The sequence below is a fragment of the Ornithodoros turicata genome, chromosome 1 (assembly GCF_037126465.1).
Source record: "Ornithodoros turicata isolate Travis chromosome 1, ASM3712646v1, whole genome shotgun sequence".
NCBI classification, from domain to species: Eukaryota; Metazoa; Arthropoda; class Arachnida; order Ixodida; family Argasidae; genus Ornithodoros; species Ornithodoros turicata.
Window position 1 is genome coordinate 102,328,345 of NC_088201.1, and position 14,531 is coordinate 102,342,875.

At 45.5% G+C, this 14,531-nt stretch overlaps 1 protein-coding gene across 4 annotated transcripts in view; it reads right to left on the reverse strand.

Moving 5' to 3' along the window:
* Nucleotides 1-246: 246 nt before the first annotated feature.
* Nucleotides 247-14,531, reverse strand: part of LOC135367191 (uncharacterized) — a 28,454-nt gene continuing 14,169 nt past the window's right edge. For all 4 annotated transcript variants that reach the window (XM_064600365.1, XM_064600358.1, XM_064600352.1 and 1 more), the window contains exons 2-5: nt 14,042-14,233; nt 13,178-13,297; nt 3,592-3,705; nt 247-382 (exon numbers count right to left, since the gene is read on the reverse strand). In XM_064600365.1, the coding sequence (XP_064456435.1) occupies nt 252-382; nt 3,592-3,705; nt 13,178-13,297; nt 14,042-14,233 (557 nt within the window). In that variant the 3' untranslated portion in view covers nt 247-251. The remainder of the gene's footprint in view (nt 383-3,591; nt 3,706-13,177; nt 13,298-14,041; nt 14,234-14,531) is intronic.

Sequence of the window (14,531 nt, forward strand, 5' to 3'; positions counted from 1 at the left end):
GTTCGAACCAGGCACCTAGGGTCCGTACTGGACCGCACGGTATGCTACTGAGGCTCCTTAACATCATTTATCGAGGATTCATAAACTTTAAGAAGAACGTTTTCCACCGTCGTGCCGTCGAACGGCACCTCCAGCTGTAACTGGACCACCACCTATGCAGACCGCGCTGCTACGAAACACTACAGAAATAATCGACGACAGATGCAATGTCATGTTGCCATCAAATATATCTCATCTTTTCACGAAGCTCATTATCCTTTTTTCGGGTGTCCTCCCTGATGAGTTACCATTATCCTTGTCTGTGGGTTATGAAATGCTCTAGGAAACGAAACGATCCCTGCATTCTGAGAAGTGAAGCCATCTTCCAAACTTGCAGGCAGGTCTGAAATAGGAAGCAGACGGGCATGGAAAACAGATGTGACTGAAAGAGAAAGCTTCGATTATCCGTTGCCCGCGTTCCTCACACCTCGCAGTGGGAAGTCAGGGGCGTGTTGTCAATCACCAAAGTCAAATTCTTCTATTTTTTCTCTCTCTCCCTCTGTTTATTTTGGTCGTATTTTTGCGTTTTACCGGGATTAAATGTGTGTTTGTGCTATTTTTCTTTTTTAGTGTATCTCCGGGTTTACACAACTGAAGGGAAAAATTTTCTCCCCAACACGTCGCTGAGTTTCCCCTACCGTACCTTCACTGTCGAACACAGCAGTGAATTATCCAGACACCGTACACCCCCGAATGTTTGGCGACATTCACCTGATTTCTTTACCTGTTTACCCTCTGCACGAGGTAGTCTTGCTATTTAAGCCGTACACATGTTAGTACTGATATGTTAAGCTATTAAAACGTATAAAACACTTTTAAAAATGAACACCACTACATAGCACTCTCCTAGCCATCCATCATCCCGAGTGGCATCGTTCGTTCCCCTGATTTGCTGAAAAAGGGGGCATACGCCATTTTTGTGCCATAATGCAGTTCATAATTCCACAAATATGTCGTACGCCCACCTTTTTGATCATATCAAGGGAGAGAATGTTGTCATTCGGGATGATGGTGCAGCTCTGTTTTTGGAGTGAATAATGACCTCCGCCTCGGGATTCTGGATAAATCACTGGAACAAAGCGTGCCGCGCGAGCTTTGCACTTTCGGCAAAGTTATGTACAGGGTGTATGCTATAAAAGGTCAGTCACATTTTCGCGCGTGGCGCGATACCTACTTGACAGACAGACTTCCGCTGCCGCAGAGTGAAGAAGTTACGGAATGAAACCCTACAGAAAAATCGTCGATATCAGGCACTGCGTAACAAAATAAATACGGCCACGCAAACTTTCATCTTCATGCATTTCCTATGCGCCATACCGACGTAAACACGCCAGTCTGTCGATAGTTGTTTGTAGCTTCCGCATGGGGCGCCAGTGACGTTGAACCGAAACAAACTCACGTGGGCGCGTATTTCTGTTATGCACGGTACGTACCCGTGGTACTCATTGAGATTTACGTTTAACGAAGCTTGATACAATTTGTCTTAGACGTTTTCTGCACAAGTTGCGGTTCGTATGCCGCTTCCTAGCGAAACATTTCTGCTTCTTCTCTTAGCAGACGACAGTCTGTTTGCCATTGCTTTGTTGCGAGAACGACACTTTTAGACGCCCTTCTAACGCTTTTATTTCATTCATTTTGTGTATCTATACAGCTTCATTGGACTCTATTATTCCTGTTGTTATATTCGTTCGTGTTCCATTCGTGTTTCTGACGTATTTTGTATCCTTTGTGCCTTGCTGTGCGCCAGTTGACTGTTCAGGAGCATACACATGTGGATTCAACGTCACTAGCGCCCCATGCGGAAGATACAAAAAACTATCGACAGACTGGCGTGTTTACGTCGGTATAGCGCATAGGAAATGCATGAAGACGAAAGTTTGCGTGGCCGTATTTATTTTGTTACGCAGTGCCTGATATCGACGATTTTTTTGTAGGGTTTCCTGCCGTAACTTCTTCATTCTGCGGCAGCGGAAGGCTGTCTGTCAAGTAGGTATCGCGCCACGCGCGAAAATGTGACTGACTTTTTATAGCATACACCCTGTATATTGGAATCTCAGCCAACACGCTATGTGGTTCCATGGGCTAGATTGAGGGAAGATCGAGAAAGCCGGGAACCGTGCAAGTCGTAAGCTCTCCCGCTGTTTAGCCGTACATTTACCGTTAGGGGTTCGTTGCAACCAAAGGGGGACAAAATGTCGCCCCACAAGCAGGCCGTAGATGCCATGGTGCTGTAAATGCAACGTCCCGCCTAAACTGTAGAAGACATTACTGTAGACGGCAAAGGTACACTCTAAAAACAGAACTTCACAACTTGCACGCTCTTAGTGAATCACCATCCCGCATGACATCGTTCTGCCTCCTGATTGGTTAAAAACTGGAGGCGTACGCCCCGCCCCAAGCGGCGTAACATCTTGGCCCAATATTGGCAATACCGGCCCAATATTGGTCCAATCTTGGACCAATATTGCGCCGGTATTCCCAAAACTGGGCCAAGATGTTCTGCTGCTTGGGGCGCTTTTCAAAAATCGGGAGTGATAAATGTATCATTATGCGCAGTGGTTTGCCTTCGCAGTGCTATGCGGTGAAGCTCTGTTTTAAAGTGTACTACACTGTTAAAATAGAACTTTACCACATAACACGCTCGCAGAGTCACTAAATAGGGTGCAGAGAAGAGACACTGAGCCACGTCGGCGAGCGAGCCCGCCATCTTTGGTCCGGCGCGGCTGCGTCCCCTAGCAATGGGACGCCAATCGCGCAGTCCAGCCAGCTCCGCAACCGAGGAAACCGGTTTTGGTTGGAGGAGACTTATCGTGGATCTTGGAAGCAGAGACCACATGACACGATCGGCCCAATCGAGGACACCGAACTGCGGCTCTTGTGCGGAAAAGGAATTCGATACTCTGTATCCTATTCAGTGACTCTACACGCTCCTAGCCAACCACAATACCGAATGATATCATTCTGTGTCATGATTCGTTCAAAAACAGGGGGATGAGCCTATCTGGGACATGCATAATCTGTCCCAGATAGGCGCCTCCTCCCATTTTCGGCAAATAAGGGCACAGAATGATATCATTCGGAATAATGGTTGGCCAGGAACGTGTTTTGTGGTGGAGTTCTGTTTTGACAGTGTAGGGTGCAGGCGAGGTGGCACAATGCAAACGAAAAAAAAAAAAAAACATGTGTAGAGGAAATGGTCTTCCTCTACATGAGTCCTGACTGCCGATGATGGAATGTCCCAGCGGGCAGATGTACGTGGCCTCACGCTAGGATGGGGCCGGTAGAACTGACGAGCCAGCGCAGTAGCCCGTAGCAGCAGGGACACATCGTCGTCATCATCGGTGGCCACCACACGCGGAATACAGCGACAGGGCAAAGTTTGTATTTGATAATGCGTCGTGTCCTGCCTTGTGCTGCCTGGCTCTGGTTTATTTTCCGTTTACAAAGACACTTTTTAATCAGTGACTTCAATTTCATAAGCATAGTCAGCCTTCTAAGACATTTTTCTTGTTACATGCAAGCTTTCTGAGCCACCACAACATTTTTACTCACCACTACGTTTATTAGTACGTGTCACGTTGTCTACCGCCGCCAGCACCGCAGCAGAGGTGACGTCATTTAAGGTATGTGCCGTAGAATGTTTGGACATTGATTTTGCTTGCAAACCTGCGCAAAAAATGTTAGTACCTTAGAATCTTAAAACCTAATAATACCCCTGTCAGACGTACTAATTTAGTGTCACTTATTTGAAGTGCACTCCGTCCCGTAATGTCACTTTCACTAGGCTCCTGCTACACGGCATAAGTAAGTGTCACTAAGCAGTCATGGTGATGACGATGGGCGAGCTTGAACTCCCACCCAACATCGGGGAGTGCGCCATGCTTTCTTGGTAAAGTCATTTTTTCATTACGTCCAGAAACATTTCATAAAGATTATCTTCGCAGTTGAAGTCGATTGAACGTCATAAATATAATTGTTGCGAACCAACACAAGTATATTTATTTGACAAATTTTCATTCTTCTTCTTCACCTCTTTGGTGGTGTTTACTATGTCTTGCGCGTGCAACTGGCCCGCGATGCCAGCATACACTTTCGCGTTTCGCTTGGTCCTCCCATGTTCTGATAACATAGGTTTCTATTTCAGACCACGATGCCCTGTCTTTTTTGTCTTCCATTATCCAGTCCTTCACTGCGAGTATTTCGCGATTTCGACGGTAACACTTAACCACCGTGCAATGTCAACACATATGGCTGCCGCGAAGTGGATTACGAACTCTACTGGGCAGTCTGTGAACGAGAATACCGGTAAATCACGCCAAAAATCCTTACATCTTTCTTATACAAATCAGCGCTGTCTTAACAAATTTGTCCAAAAATAAATTCCGATTGGGTTGTTTCTTTCCTTTTCCAAAAATAAGCTTTTTGTTACGCAATCCCTGCCGTAGAGGCTACGTACTTGATTGTCGCAGGCAAAGTGAAGTGAGTTTGGCGAACTCACTTCATCGTAAGTGTACTTTGCATTTAGTGTCACTAAAAGATGCCGTGTGACTCCGAAAGAATGACACTTACTGCAAGTGTACCCGCTGAAAGTGACACTAAATTAGTACGTCTGACAGGTGTATAAGTTAGAACCTTCCTTAAATGTTCGTTACTTGTTAGTCATGAGAAAACACGCACCCTCCTATTCTAAAAGCAGAACTTCACCACATAGCACCATTGCCCACGAATTATTGTGTCTTAAAAGCGAGGGAGGCGCACTCCTTTTTTATGCTAATGTATAATTGGAATAATAATTGTAGTAAAAAGCCGTACCCCTCTTTCTTTCTTCGAATCAGAAGATTTATGCTTATCCTTATGATTGTGTAGGAAATGAAATGTACGACGAAGAAATTCTTATGTTATTTGTCATAGCCTGAAAACATACTACACGATGTTACTACAGATGCAATCGTCTCGTGCTCACTAATAATTAGTAGTAATAATAGTTGGCGACAGCCTCTGCCGGAAGTAATGTTACATTATAGGCTCGTTTGAAACTACGTCACCGAAAGTGACGTTACTACACTCTTAAAAATGAACTTCACCACATAGCACGCTCCTAGCCAACCATCAGCCCGAATGACAACGTTCTCGCCCCTGATTTGTTGAAAACGGGAGGAGGAGCACAAAATAGGCTCCTCCTCCCGTTTTCAACAAATCAGGGGCGAGAACGTTGTCATTCGGGCTGATGGTTGGCTAGGAGCGTGCTATGTGGTGAAGTTCATTTTTAAGAGTGTAGTGCTAAATTAGTGCACTGTTCTCCCCGGCACCTACACTCTTAAAAATGAACTTCACCGCAGAGCACGCTCTTAGCCAACCATCACCTCGAATGATATCGTTATCTGCCCTGATTTGTTGAAAACGGGAGGCGTACGCCTTTTCTGTGACAATTATGAACAGCATAAGTGTCACAAAAAAGGCGTACGCCTCCCGTATTCAACAAATCAGGACAGATAACGATATCATTCGAGATGATGGTTGGCTAAGAGCGTGCTATGCGGTGAAGTTCATTTTTAAGAGTGTAAGTCTTTTATGTGTCTCCGCATTCTTCGTTCATTCAATGATGCGATACATCTTCATTTTAAGCAGGATTACAACTTCCCACAAAGTTATGGACTGTAAGCTATATGTTTTTCGCTTCTTACATTGGAAATTGGTCACGAAGTACGGTGTCGCTTTGAAACGCTGCCTCCGACGTGCTGCTCTCCTGCCGCGCGCGGATGTAATAATATTAAATTTGGGAAGAATTCTCGAATGTGAGATCGTAAAGACGGAATGCATTCCGTAGGTGGCCAACGCTTGATTGACCGGACAAATGCTATGCGCACAGGATTGTCTTAGTCGACATTGCGATACGACCAGCTCTCTCAATGAACGTCCGAGCATCTGTTTCCCTGGAATGTTGACCGACAAGCGTCAAATTTGAGCAATGATCGCTTGCCACACTTCGAGGAGCATTTGCTTAAAGCATTACTATAGCCTCTCATATTTCATTCTGTCAACGACTTTTAAACCTTTTTAAACCGTTGTTTAAAACCGTTTTTTAAACCTATGTTTCCCAATTTCAAGAAACCGGCAGAGCGAATGATGACACTCGGTCGGCTGTCATGTGCTTCATCGGCCATCTTCACTAACTTCCCTGTATTTTTTACCGTGTGGTGCTTCCGGGACCATTTTTCCTATGACCATTTTTTTCTACACCCCACCTCGCTGTATTAGCAGATGTATAATAGGCTCTAGAGAATGTCTCGACCCCACACTTACAATGTCTTACACTGGGTTCCGAAAAAAACTGAAAAAAAAATTTTTTCCCTGGGTCCGCTTACACCCCAAACTCTGGAATACAGCCATAATTAGGCAGCAATTTACCTTCATATTACCTCTTTTATTCATACCAAGATAATGTTTTCGGATGCGTAATTGTATTAGTGGAATCGGGACGTTAGCGCAAAATACTTAATACTCAATCAGCCTAAATCGATGCAGTGCATGTAACAACAGCTCCTAAAAAAAAAAAAGAAGAAGAAGAAGAAGGAAGCTCCTAAGACTCCTTGAACTCAGTCTTTATGCATAGATGAACAAGATTCATAGGCGCCGACTGCGGGGGGGGGGGGGGGCGCGGGGGCCCTTGCCCCCCCGGAACATGAACTCGGGGGGGGGGGCGCCGCCTCCCCCGGGAAGTCCCGCTAAGAGACTGACACCAAAGTTTGGGGCTCGGCGCGCCCGGGTCAAAAGAGCGAAGAGGCACCAACCCAAAAATGCACCTTGCAATTTGTAAAATATGTATCCGCCCACCATACTCATTATCACTGTAGAAGGTGAGGCGAAGAAACAGAGGATGACACAACACATAGCCTGAATTTCGCCCAAAGCAATCAGATCAATGAAACGAAGCAGTCGAAAGGGTACGCAGCTGCCAGTGAGGTGTAACGGTAGGATCTTCGGAATGCATATTCGTTGGGAGCGGGTTCAACTCCCGCTGCTCCATTTCATTGACCGTATTCATTATTTGCGCGCATTTCGAGTCAAACACCGATGATTCAATACATTTTGTTCTTTTTGCACTTAGTTTTCAAAGGCGTAATGCCTTCAGTTGTGCACATGTTCACTGTTTACGTTCTCTCTGTTTTTTTTCTTTTGTTTTGCTTTTTCTGTTCTTCCTTCCTCTTATTTCTATACCAGTTCTGCATACATCATAGGATCCCGCCAGAGTGTGTGATTCTTCAGCTTTAGTTTTGTGTTCTTCATTTTTCGTTTACTTTCTTTCCTTCTTTTTGTTTTCTTATTTTCTTTGCCTTTTTTTACTTCCCCCTTTCACTTTTTGTTTTGGAATAACAAGCCGACATCCATCTGGCTTACCTTTCCTTTCTTTTTTTTTTCTTAATAAACATATCCCCCCCCCCCCCCCGCCAGAGTACTTACTTCGCGGTGCGCCCTTGCCCCCTCCGGGAAAATGAAAACTCTCCGCCTCTGGATAAAATGAAGGAAAATTGAGGCGCGTGAAGGTCTCGGATCGATTATCACCAGCTCGCCTGCTTTCTTGCCGCTCTTTAAGTTCTCGGAGCACAAATTCCGTCTCAAAACGCCCTGATTATTACCCGGAAACTTTAGTAGTATATTTTTAGACGCTCCTTAGTTTTCACAGGGCCCTTCACATTACACTACACCTTTCGTTCAGTTGTGCGCGGGAAACTGACAACAGCGCGCTTAAACTAACCTCAACATCAAAATGCAAACACCGAACTTGTACTAACCTAAAAATAAGCTAACCAACGTGCTGTCCCGTCGTGTACGCCCTGCTAAGCCGCTCATATGTGGCTTTCGTTCGCTAAACTGACTTGGACAGACATCGAAATTTCGTGAATTTGTGTGGTAAATAAGCATGTCGGATTTTTTAAAGACGACATATCATCTTACGGAGCAATCGAGCACTCTCGTTGATTTTCCTTGTTTCGAGAACGTGAATTTGGTTTCCTCTTTTGTTCCATGCACCCTCCTTGTCGTTCGTCTAAATCCATTATCCCCCTATATTAGCATACATGCATACAAATTTTAGGTATTTTAATGCTTCTTCCGTATTTCTTGAAAGTATTGTTTGTGGCGAGCGACCTTACCGCTAGATAGCCCTTCCACACTGTAAAAAGAGAACTTCGTCCGATTTGTGGAAAGCGCAGGGCGTACACCTTCTTTGGAACTGCATAAGTGTTCCAAAAAAGGCGTACGCCTCCCGTTTTTAACAAATCAGGAGACAGAACAATGTCATTCGCGATGGTGACTAGCTAAGAGCCTGCTGTGTGGTCGCACCCAGAAGCCATTGACATATGGTCGAGACGTTCCTCGTAAGGGAGATGTCCTGTGATTGGGGTACTACACGGAGTGCACACAAGAGCCGATTGGAGCCGAATGTTACATGCTGTCTTTCCCCACAGGGTGAACTGCTGCCCAAGGCGGACCAGCTCTAAAATTATGCAAATTATGTAATCCAGAAGTTGTGAGTTCCAATCCTACAGCAGGCAAACCTTTTCAGTGACTTCCTTCTTTCAGCTCTAAAACGCCCATTGAACTACCACGGTTTCTCAATACTCCGTGGAACTACATAGCACGAGCTACTCATGAGGGTAACGCCACTAGTACTGTCAGTGTACCTAGTTACTCAAAAACATTTATAATGGTCAAAGGACGGCGGAAGATCTCTTCAAAGTATGTGATGTGCGTCTTGCCACGTTCTTTTCTTTTTTTTTTATCATTCTGCAAACGCTCAGCTGTTCAAATCACAACTTGAGGTCGGCGACCGAAACGTCATGTAATAGGTCGATGTGTTCTATAGTAGGTTCGATGTCATTGGTAGAAGTCGAGGTACGTCACATAAATGTTGAAGTAAGAGGCTGTGTTTGCCAAACTCCATGCATCTTGACGAAATATTTGCGTGTATTCATTATATGTTTAATTTGAATAATGTGTTTTCCTGTTTTTGACACGCAATGTGTACCTGAACTTGTGTGTGCCTTAGTCTCCGTGATTGTTCTGCTGATTGCGTGAATACATAACCCAAAAAAATGCGGCTGAAGACGTACCGCCAACCGTCTTTCAGAATGATATCGTCCTCTCCTCTGATTCCCTGAAAACGGGATGCAATTTTGGACACTTTGCATTTTGCATATTGTGTCCGGGTTGCATAGAGGTGGGGATGAAACAAATCAGGGTAGGGAACGATATTGAATGGTGAATGGCTAGGAGCGGTGCTATGTAGTGAAGGCCAACGTCTGCACAGAATGATACCGCTGTCTCTCCTGATTTCTGGAAAGCGTACACTTTTTTGTGACAATTAACGTAATTGCATGTGTGTCACAGAATGCCGTGCGCGTCCCGTTCTTAACACATCGGGCGTAGAACGATATTATTCGGGATGATGGATGATTAGAGCGTGCTATGCGGCGAAGTTCTGTTGTAAAAGTGACGTGTGGACACATTGGGCGCGTTAAATAACGGCTCCGAAGCACATGGAGCGCACTCCCTTTTTGCTAAACGGGACATCTCCTTTTGCGGAGTGTTGCTTCTCGCGCTCTCCGCCCTCCTCTCCGGTTGGACATATCGATATCTTCTTAAGACTGCACACAGCGGATCGGAAGACAGCTCTAGCGGAAAAGAACATTCAGTGATACCCACAGGCCTACACTCTAGAAATGAACTTCACCGCATAGCACGCTCCTAGCCAACCATCATCTCGAATGATATCTTTATCTGCCCTGATTTGCTGAAAACGGGAGGCGTACGCCATTTTTGTGACAATTATGAACAGCATAAGTGTCACAAAAAAGGCGTACGCCGACCGTTTTGAAATCAGGGCACATAGCGATATCATTCGAGTTGATGGTTGGTTAGGAGCGTGCTATGCGGTGAAGTTCATCGTTTATTTATTTATTTAGGGTAGGTACACTCTAATACCCCTGTCACACGGGCATTTCGATCCTTCTCGAATCCGATCTGCATCGAACTTCCCGAGCACGCTCGAGTTTTGACGCTGCTACACGGCCACTTTCAATGCGCATTGAATGGTTGACCTGTGCAAATGAATAAATGGAACTCATTAATTGCGCGTTTCCTATATAACAGCGATATTAGTGGTAATTTATCGTATACCGATGTAAGCATCATTTGTAGCTTCGCGCGCATGTCCGTCTTAAGTTATGACAGTTCACCGGGGTCGAGGATGCAAATGGCGGCCGTCGAGCCGTCTTGAAATTCTCAGTCCTGTTATGGGAACTGTCTTGAGTGAAGCAGGATCAAAGTTCGATCCTGCTTGGAAGCGGCCGTGTAGCACCATCCGATCTGCATTGGGTTCAAGCAGGTTCGGTCGAGCAGGATCGAAAATGCCCGTGTGACAGGGGTATTAAAAATGAACTTCACCACATAGCACGCTCGTAGCCAACCATCATCCTGAATGACAACGTTCTCGCCCCTGATTTTCTGAAAACGGGGGGAGGAGCCTATTTTGTGCTCATTATGCGCGGCACAAAATAGGCTCCTCCTCCCGTTTTCAACAAATCAGGGGCGACGAACGTTGTCATTCGGGGTAATGGTTGGCTAGGAGCGTGCTGTGTGGTGAAGTTCATTTCTAAGAGTGTAGGTAGGGGGTAAGTGAAGATATAAGTTTACACAAGTAAAAAATCAATAACACGGAAATATTAAATACACAGGAAATTGGCTAGTTCTCGCTTGAATACAATGAAATCGTTAATTATGACAATTTTCTGAGGAAGACAGTTCTACTCGTTGAATGTGCACGGGAAAAATTAACGAGAAAATTGGTCAGTGTTGCATAGAAAACGCTCAACCTTAAGAATGTGGTCATGTCTCGGCGATGTATAGGAAGCAGGTGTGATGAAATTAGGTCGTAAAAATGTGTTGTGAAAAAGACAGTCGTAGAAACTCCCAGCGTAACACAAGATCAGGAAGGTCGAGAGATAGTTTGATTGACAAAATGCTAGAAGGATAGTAATAGACATTAGAGATGAACCGTGCGGCACGGTTTTGGAACGATTCTAGTAAGTTATTTAGTGTAAGTAAATGAGGATCCCAGATAGAAGAAGCGTACTCTAATTTAGGACGAATAAGGGTAGTGTATGCTAGTATTTTAACAGGTGGTGGCGCATGCCTTAAATTACGGCGTAGGAATCCAAGTTTACGGTTAGCTTCGTTGGTTATTGCATTCACATTGTTAAGAGTGTAGTAGAGACGCTTTGCACTCGTTTAGCAGAGTTTCTGGAGCGAGAGGGACCGAGTGGACGGAGGGCGCACTGCAGAGCAGCTACTTAACGCGCCCATTGAAGCATGTTTACGAGTGCTTGCTTTTTTGTTGTTGTTTTTTTTAGCCTATGTTGTACATTGTTGGCTGTACGCTAATCGACCTCCCTCTTTTTTCACGTGATGCGGGTCAGTAGGCGAAACGGTAGTCGGTGCAGTTCGTACAGTGGGTGACCATGCTAGAGGATGGGTAAGTAATCAGTTGCGAAGCATTACGTTAAATGATAATGGGTGAGGCGCAAAGACACACGGTGAGCAATTTTCGGCGGAGGTTGGCTGAAACTGACGGCATCCCGACATAATGAAGGAGGGAGAGGGGGAAGTGAGCAAGTGCTTTCTTTAGTCTATAGATGATGTTGCCTTTCGCACCTCTTGTCCGGTTGGTCGAGACAGGCTGCTCTAATTACATTGGGCTGTTTCTTCTCTCTTTTGTCCTTAATGGGGGACTTCGAAACCAAATGGATTTTAAGATTGCGGTAATCCCACAATCCTTTACACGAACTGAACACAGTTGTGAAATATCTCACTTGAAAACAAAGGCGGATTCATAAAAACAACTTTCGAAATTTGAAAAAGTCTCTCTCTCGCTGAACGTCCCCATGGAAGTACTTCTTCCTTTCTCTGCTCGGCCGACGTCACCGTGCATTAGTCATGCCATTCCTGCGCTGTTTTTTCACTCTCAGAGAAGCAGATGACCGTTGTTTCATTCCACCTGTGTCTGAGAGATCTGATCCACAATTTTCGTTCATTCTTTTGTTCCCGGAACGTAACGCAGCGGCTACGACCGGCGTGATATACTACTTGTCCGCTTCATACAGGGAGACGTAACGCCTTGGCCTTCGGAAGGAAAAGTTTTTGAGACTCCTCTTCACATTCGTGTTTTGGCTTGATTGCTCGCTTATTTGAGGCATAATTCGTCAGACAAGAAAGAAACAAAGTTGATGGCAGGGATACTATAGATGTTATGCGCTATCTACGATGTGCAGCAATTTTTTCACCGATTGTTCCGAAGTATCCCTTTAAGTCTGATGGACCTGGGTACTTCTACACATGCCCTAAGCAGTACAACGTCTTAGCAAAATATTGAACCAATACTGGCAATGCCAGTCCAATATTGATCCAAGATTGCACCAATATTGAACCGGTATTGCCAATATTGGGCCAAGACGCTGTGTTGCTTGGGGCACCATCCGAGCAGCTGCCAAGATCTAGTAGGGTTCTGATCACGTGGCAGCGAGCGCTTTCCCTGACGGGCCAGCGTAGTTTAATTATTTTGTTTACCATGCTGTCAGTCCTCAATCGGATCAAAGTATGTGACAAAACAGATGTTTCGAGTCTGCAAGCGAGGCACACATCAGTTTAGCGTCGCCATTCTTTGCATAAAGCTCCTCTGTTCCGTTATGCTTGAGAGGAATATCGAAGTTGCCGAAGTCCGATCTATCCCCGTCGTCACGGGGCCCAGGATACGCTTGTGCGTTCGGCTTGAAATTCATGCGGCCCTGATTTGGAGCGAGCGTCCAGCTAAGAATTTCTAGTCTTACGGGGACATTGGAACTCCTTAGATGGGTGGAGAGGAGTGTTACACCCTTATCAGATGGCTACTGCCGTGTATGTCCATTTTTAAACGTGTTCACATTTTTCTTTCATCAAGAACTTGTGAAGCATTGTAAAATATTTGGGGGTGCTGGGAACCCCCTCTGGTCGCACTCGTTCTCTCGTATACGAAGAAGATCGGTGCGACCTGCCAAAGATACGGTCGGACACGCCCAACTCAGATGCCCGTTATGAGACGTACCTTTAGTAGACTTGGGCTGGTTCCTTTGATTGACCGACGGCGATGTCAAAACTGTAAGCATATTGTTATGGAGACGCCGCTTTCGTTTCGTGGGGAGTGCCGTGACGTTTCCGACCGCGGCTGCAACAGGAAAATAGATAATTTTGAATTGGTCAGCGCTTACGGTTATGTCGTTAGAATTCGCTAAGAACCACATTGTCGGTATCACATTCTGTGGAGGGAGCTAAGGGGGAAAAGTAAGGAAAATTTCACAAGAGCCTCCCGCGAACGAAAACACTGGCGGGGAAAGACATTGCTCTGCTTTTTGCGCGCTACGTAAGCAAGGCTACGTTAAAATGATGTGTGTCTCGCTTGCTGCTTCAAGTTATTGTGACGTTTTTGGCCTTTCTAGCCAGTACTTTGGGAAGGTGCTGCAGGGTTTTGGGATGGGGGTGCGGGGGGTGCTGAGAAAAACTCTGTGCGACATCCGTATCTACTGCTCTTCTGGCTTTGTTTTTTTTTTGCTTTTCTGGCAGTCATTTTGGTGGGTGCTGGGAAAGTACCCGCTATAAACGTGTTTCTTAATCGGAGAGCTCTTCCGTACTTTAAGCTCATCTTATAAGCTCAGTCTTGCCTGAAGGTTTAAACTTAGTCTTGTATTGTCCTCTTCGTATTGTGTGTTCCTCAAGCGCAAGGAAATGTTACCTCTTTCTACAGTACAGCAACTCGCTTGCACCATTCTAATTTGCACGTAGTTACGTTTTAGAGTGTGCTCAAACAGCTCCTCATTCAAACATTTGGGACTGAATACCCATGGCTGAACGGAATACCGAAATACATGCAAACTGACGGCGACGCGAAGAAGAAATGCAGAGGTGCGCTTACTTTGATTGTTTATGCTTTCTGCAGGAGTGTCCGCAAGAGCTTCCGTGGCAGAGAGTTCGCTGGTGTCACTTTCCGTCCCGTTCCGGCGTCTGTAAGTGGATTTACTTTTCTCTGTAATAACCTCCGTAGTCGTCGATTCGCTGCTATCCTCATCCGTCCACTCTCGTTCTCTCACAATGGGTCGACTTCCCACTAAATGCAGACGAAAAATCGATCGACAAAGATCAAGTTATCGTGTATCTATTCAGACACAAACTGTTCGTGCACTAAATGAAGAAATATCCCGAGAAACATTCTGCGTACATCTACTGACAGTGGGAGGACAAGTCAACACTACAAGCACGCGTCGGTCCCTATAGGGAGTGTGCGATAAACTGGTGGCGCCGCGATGCGACCTCCGGAGAAAGTACCTTGCGTGATAGCCGCCGGATAGCCAGCTTTGTTTACATGTGAAGTGCGGGTGTCTTTTTTTGCCACACTGGAACTGTTG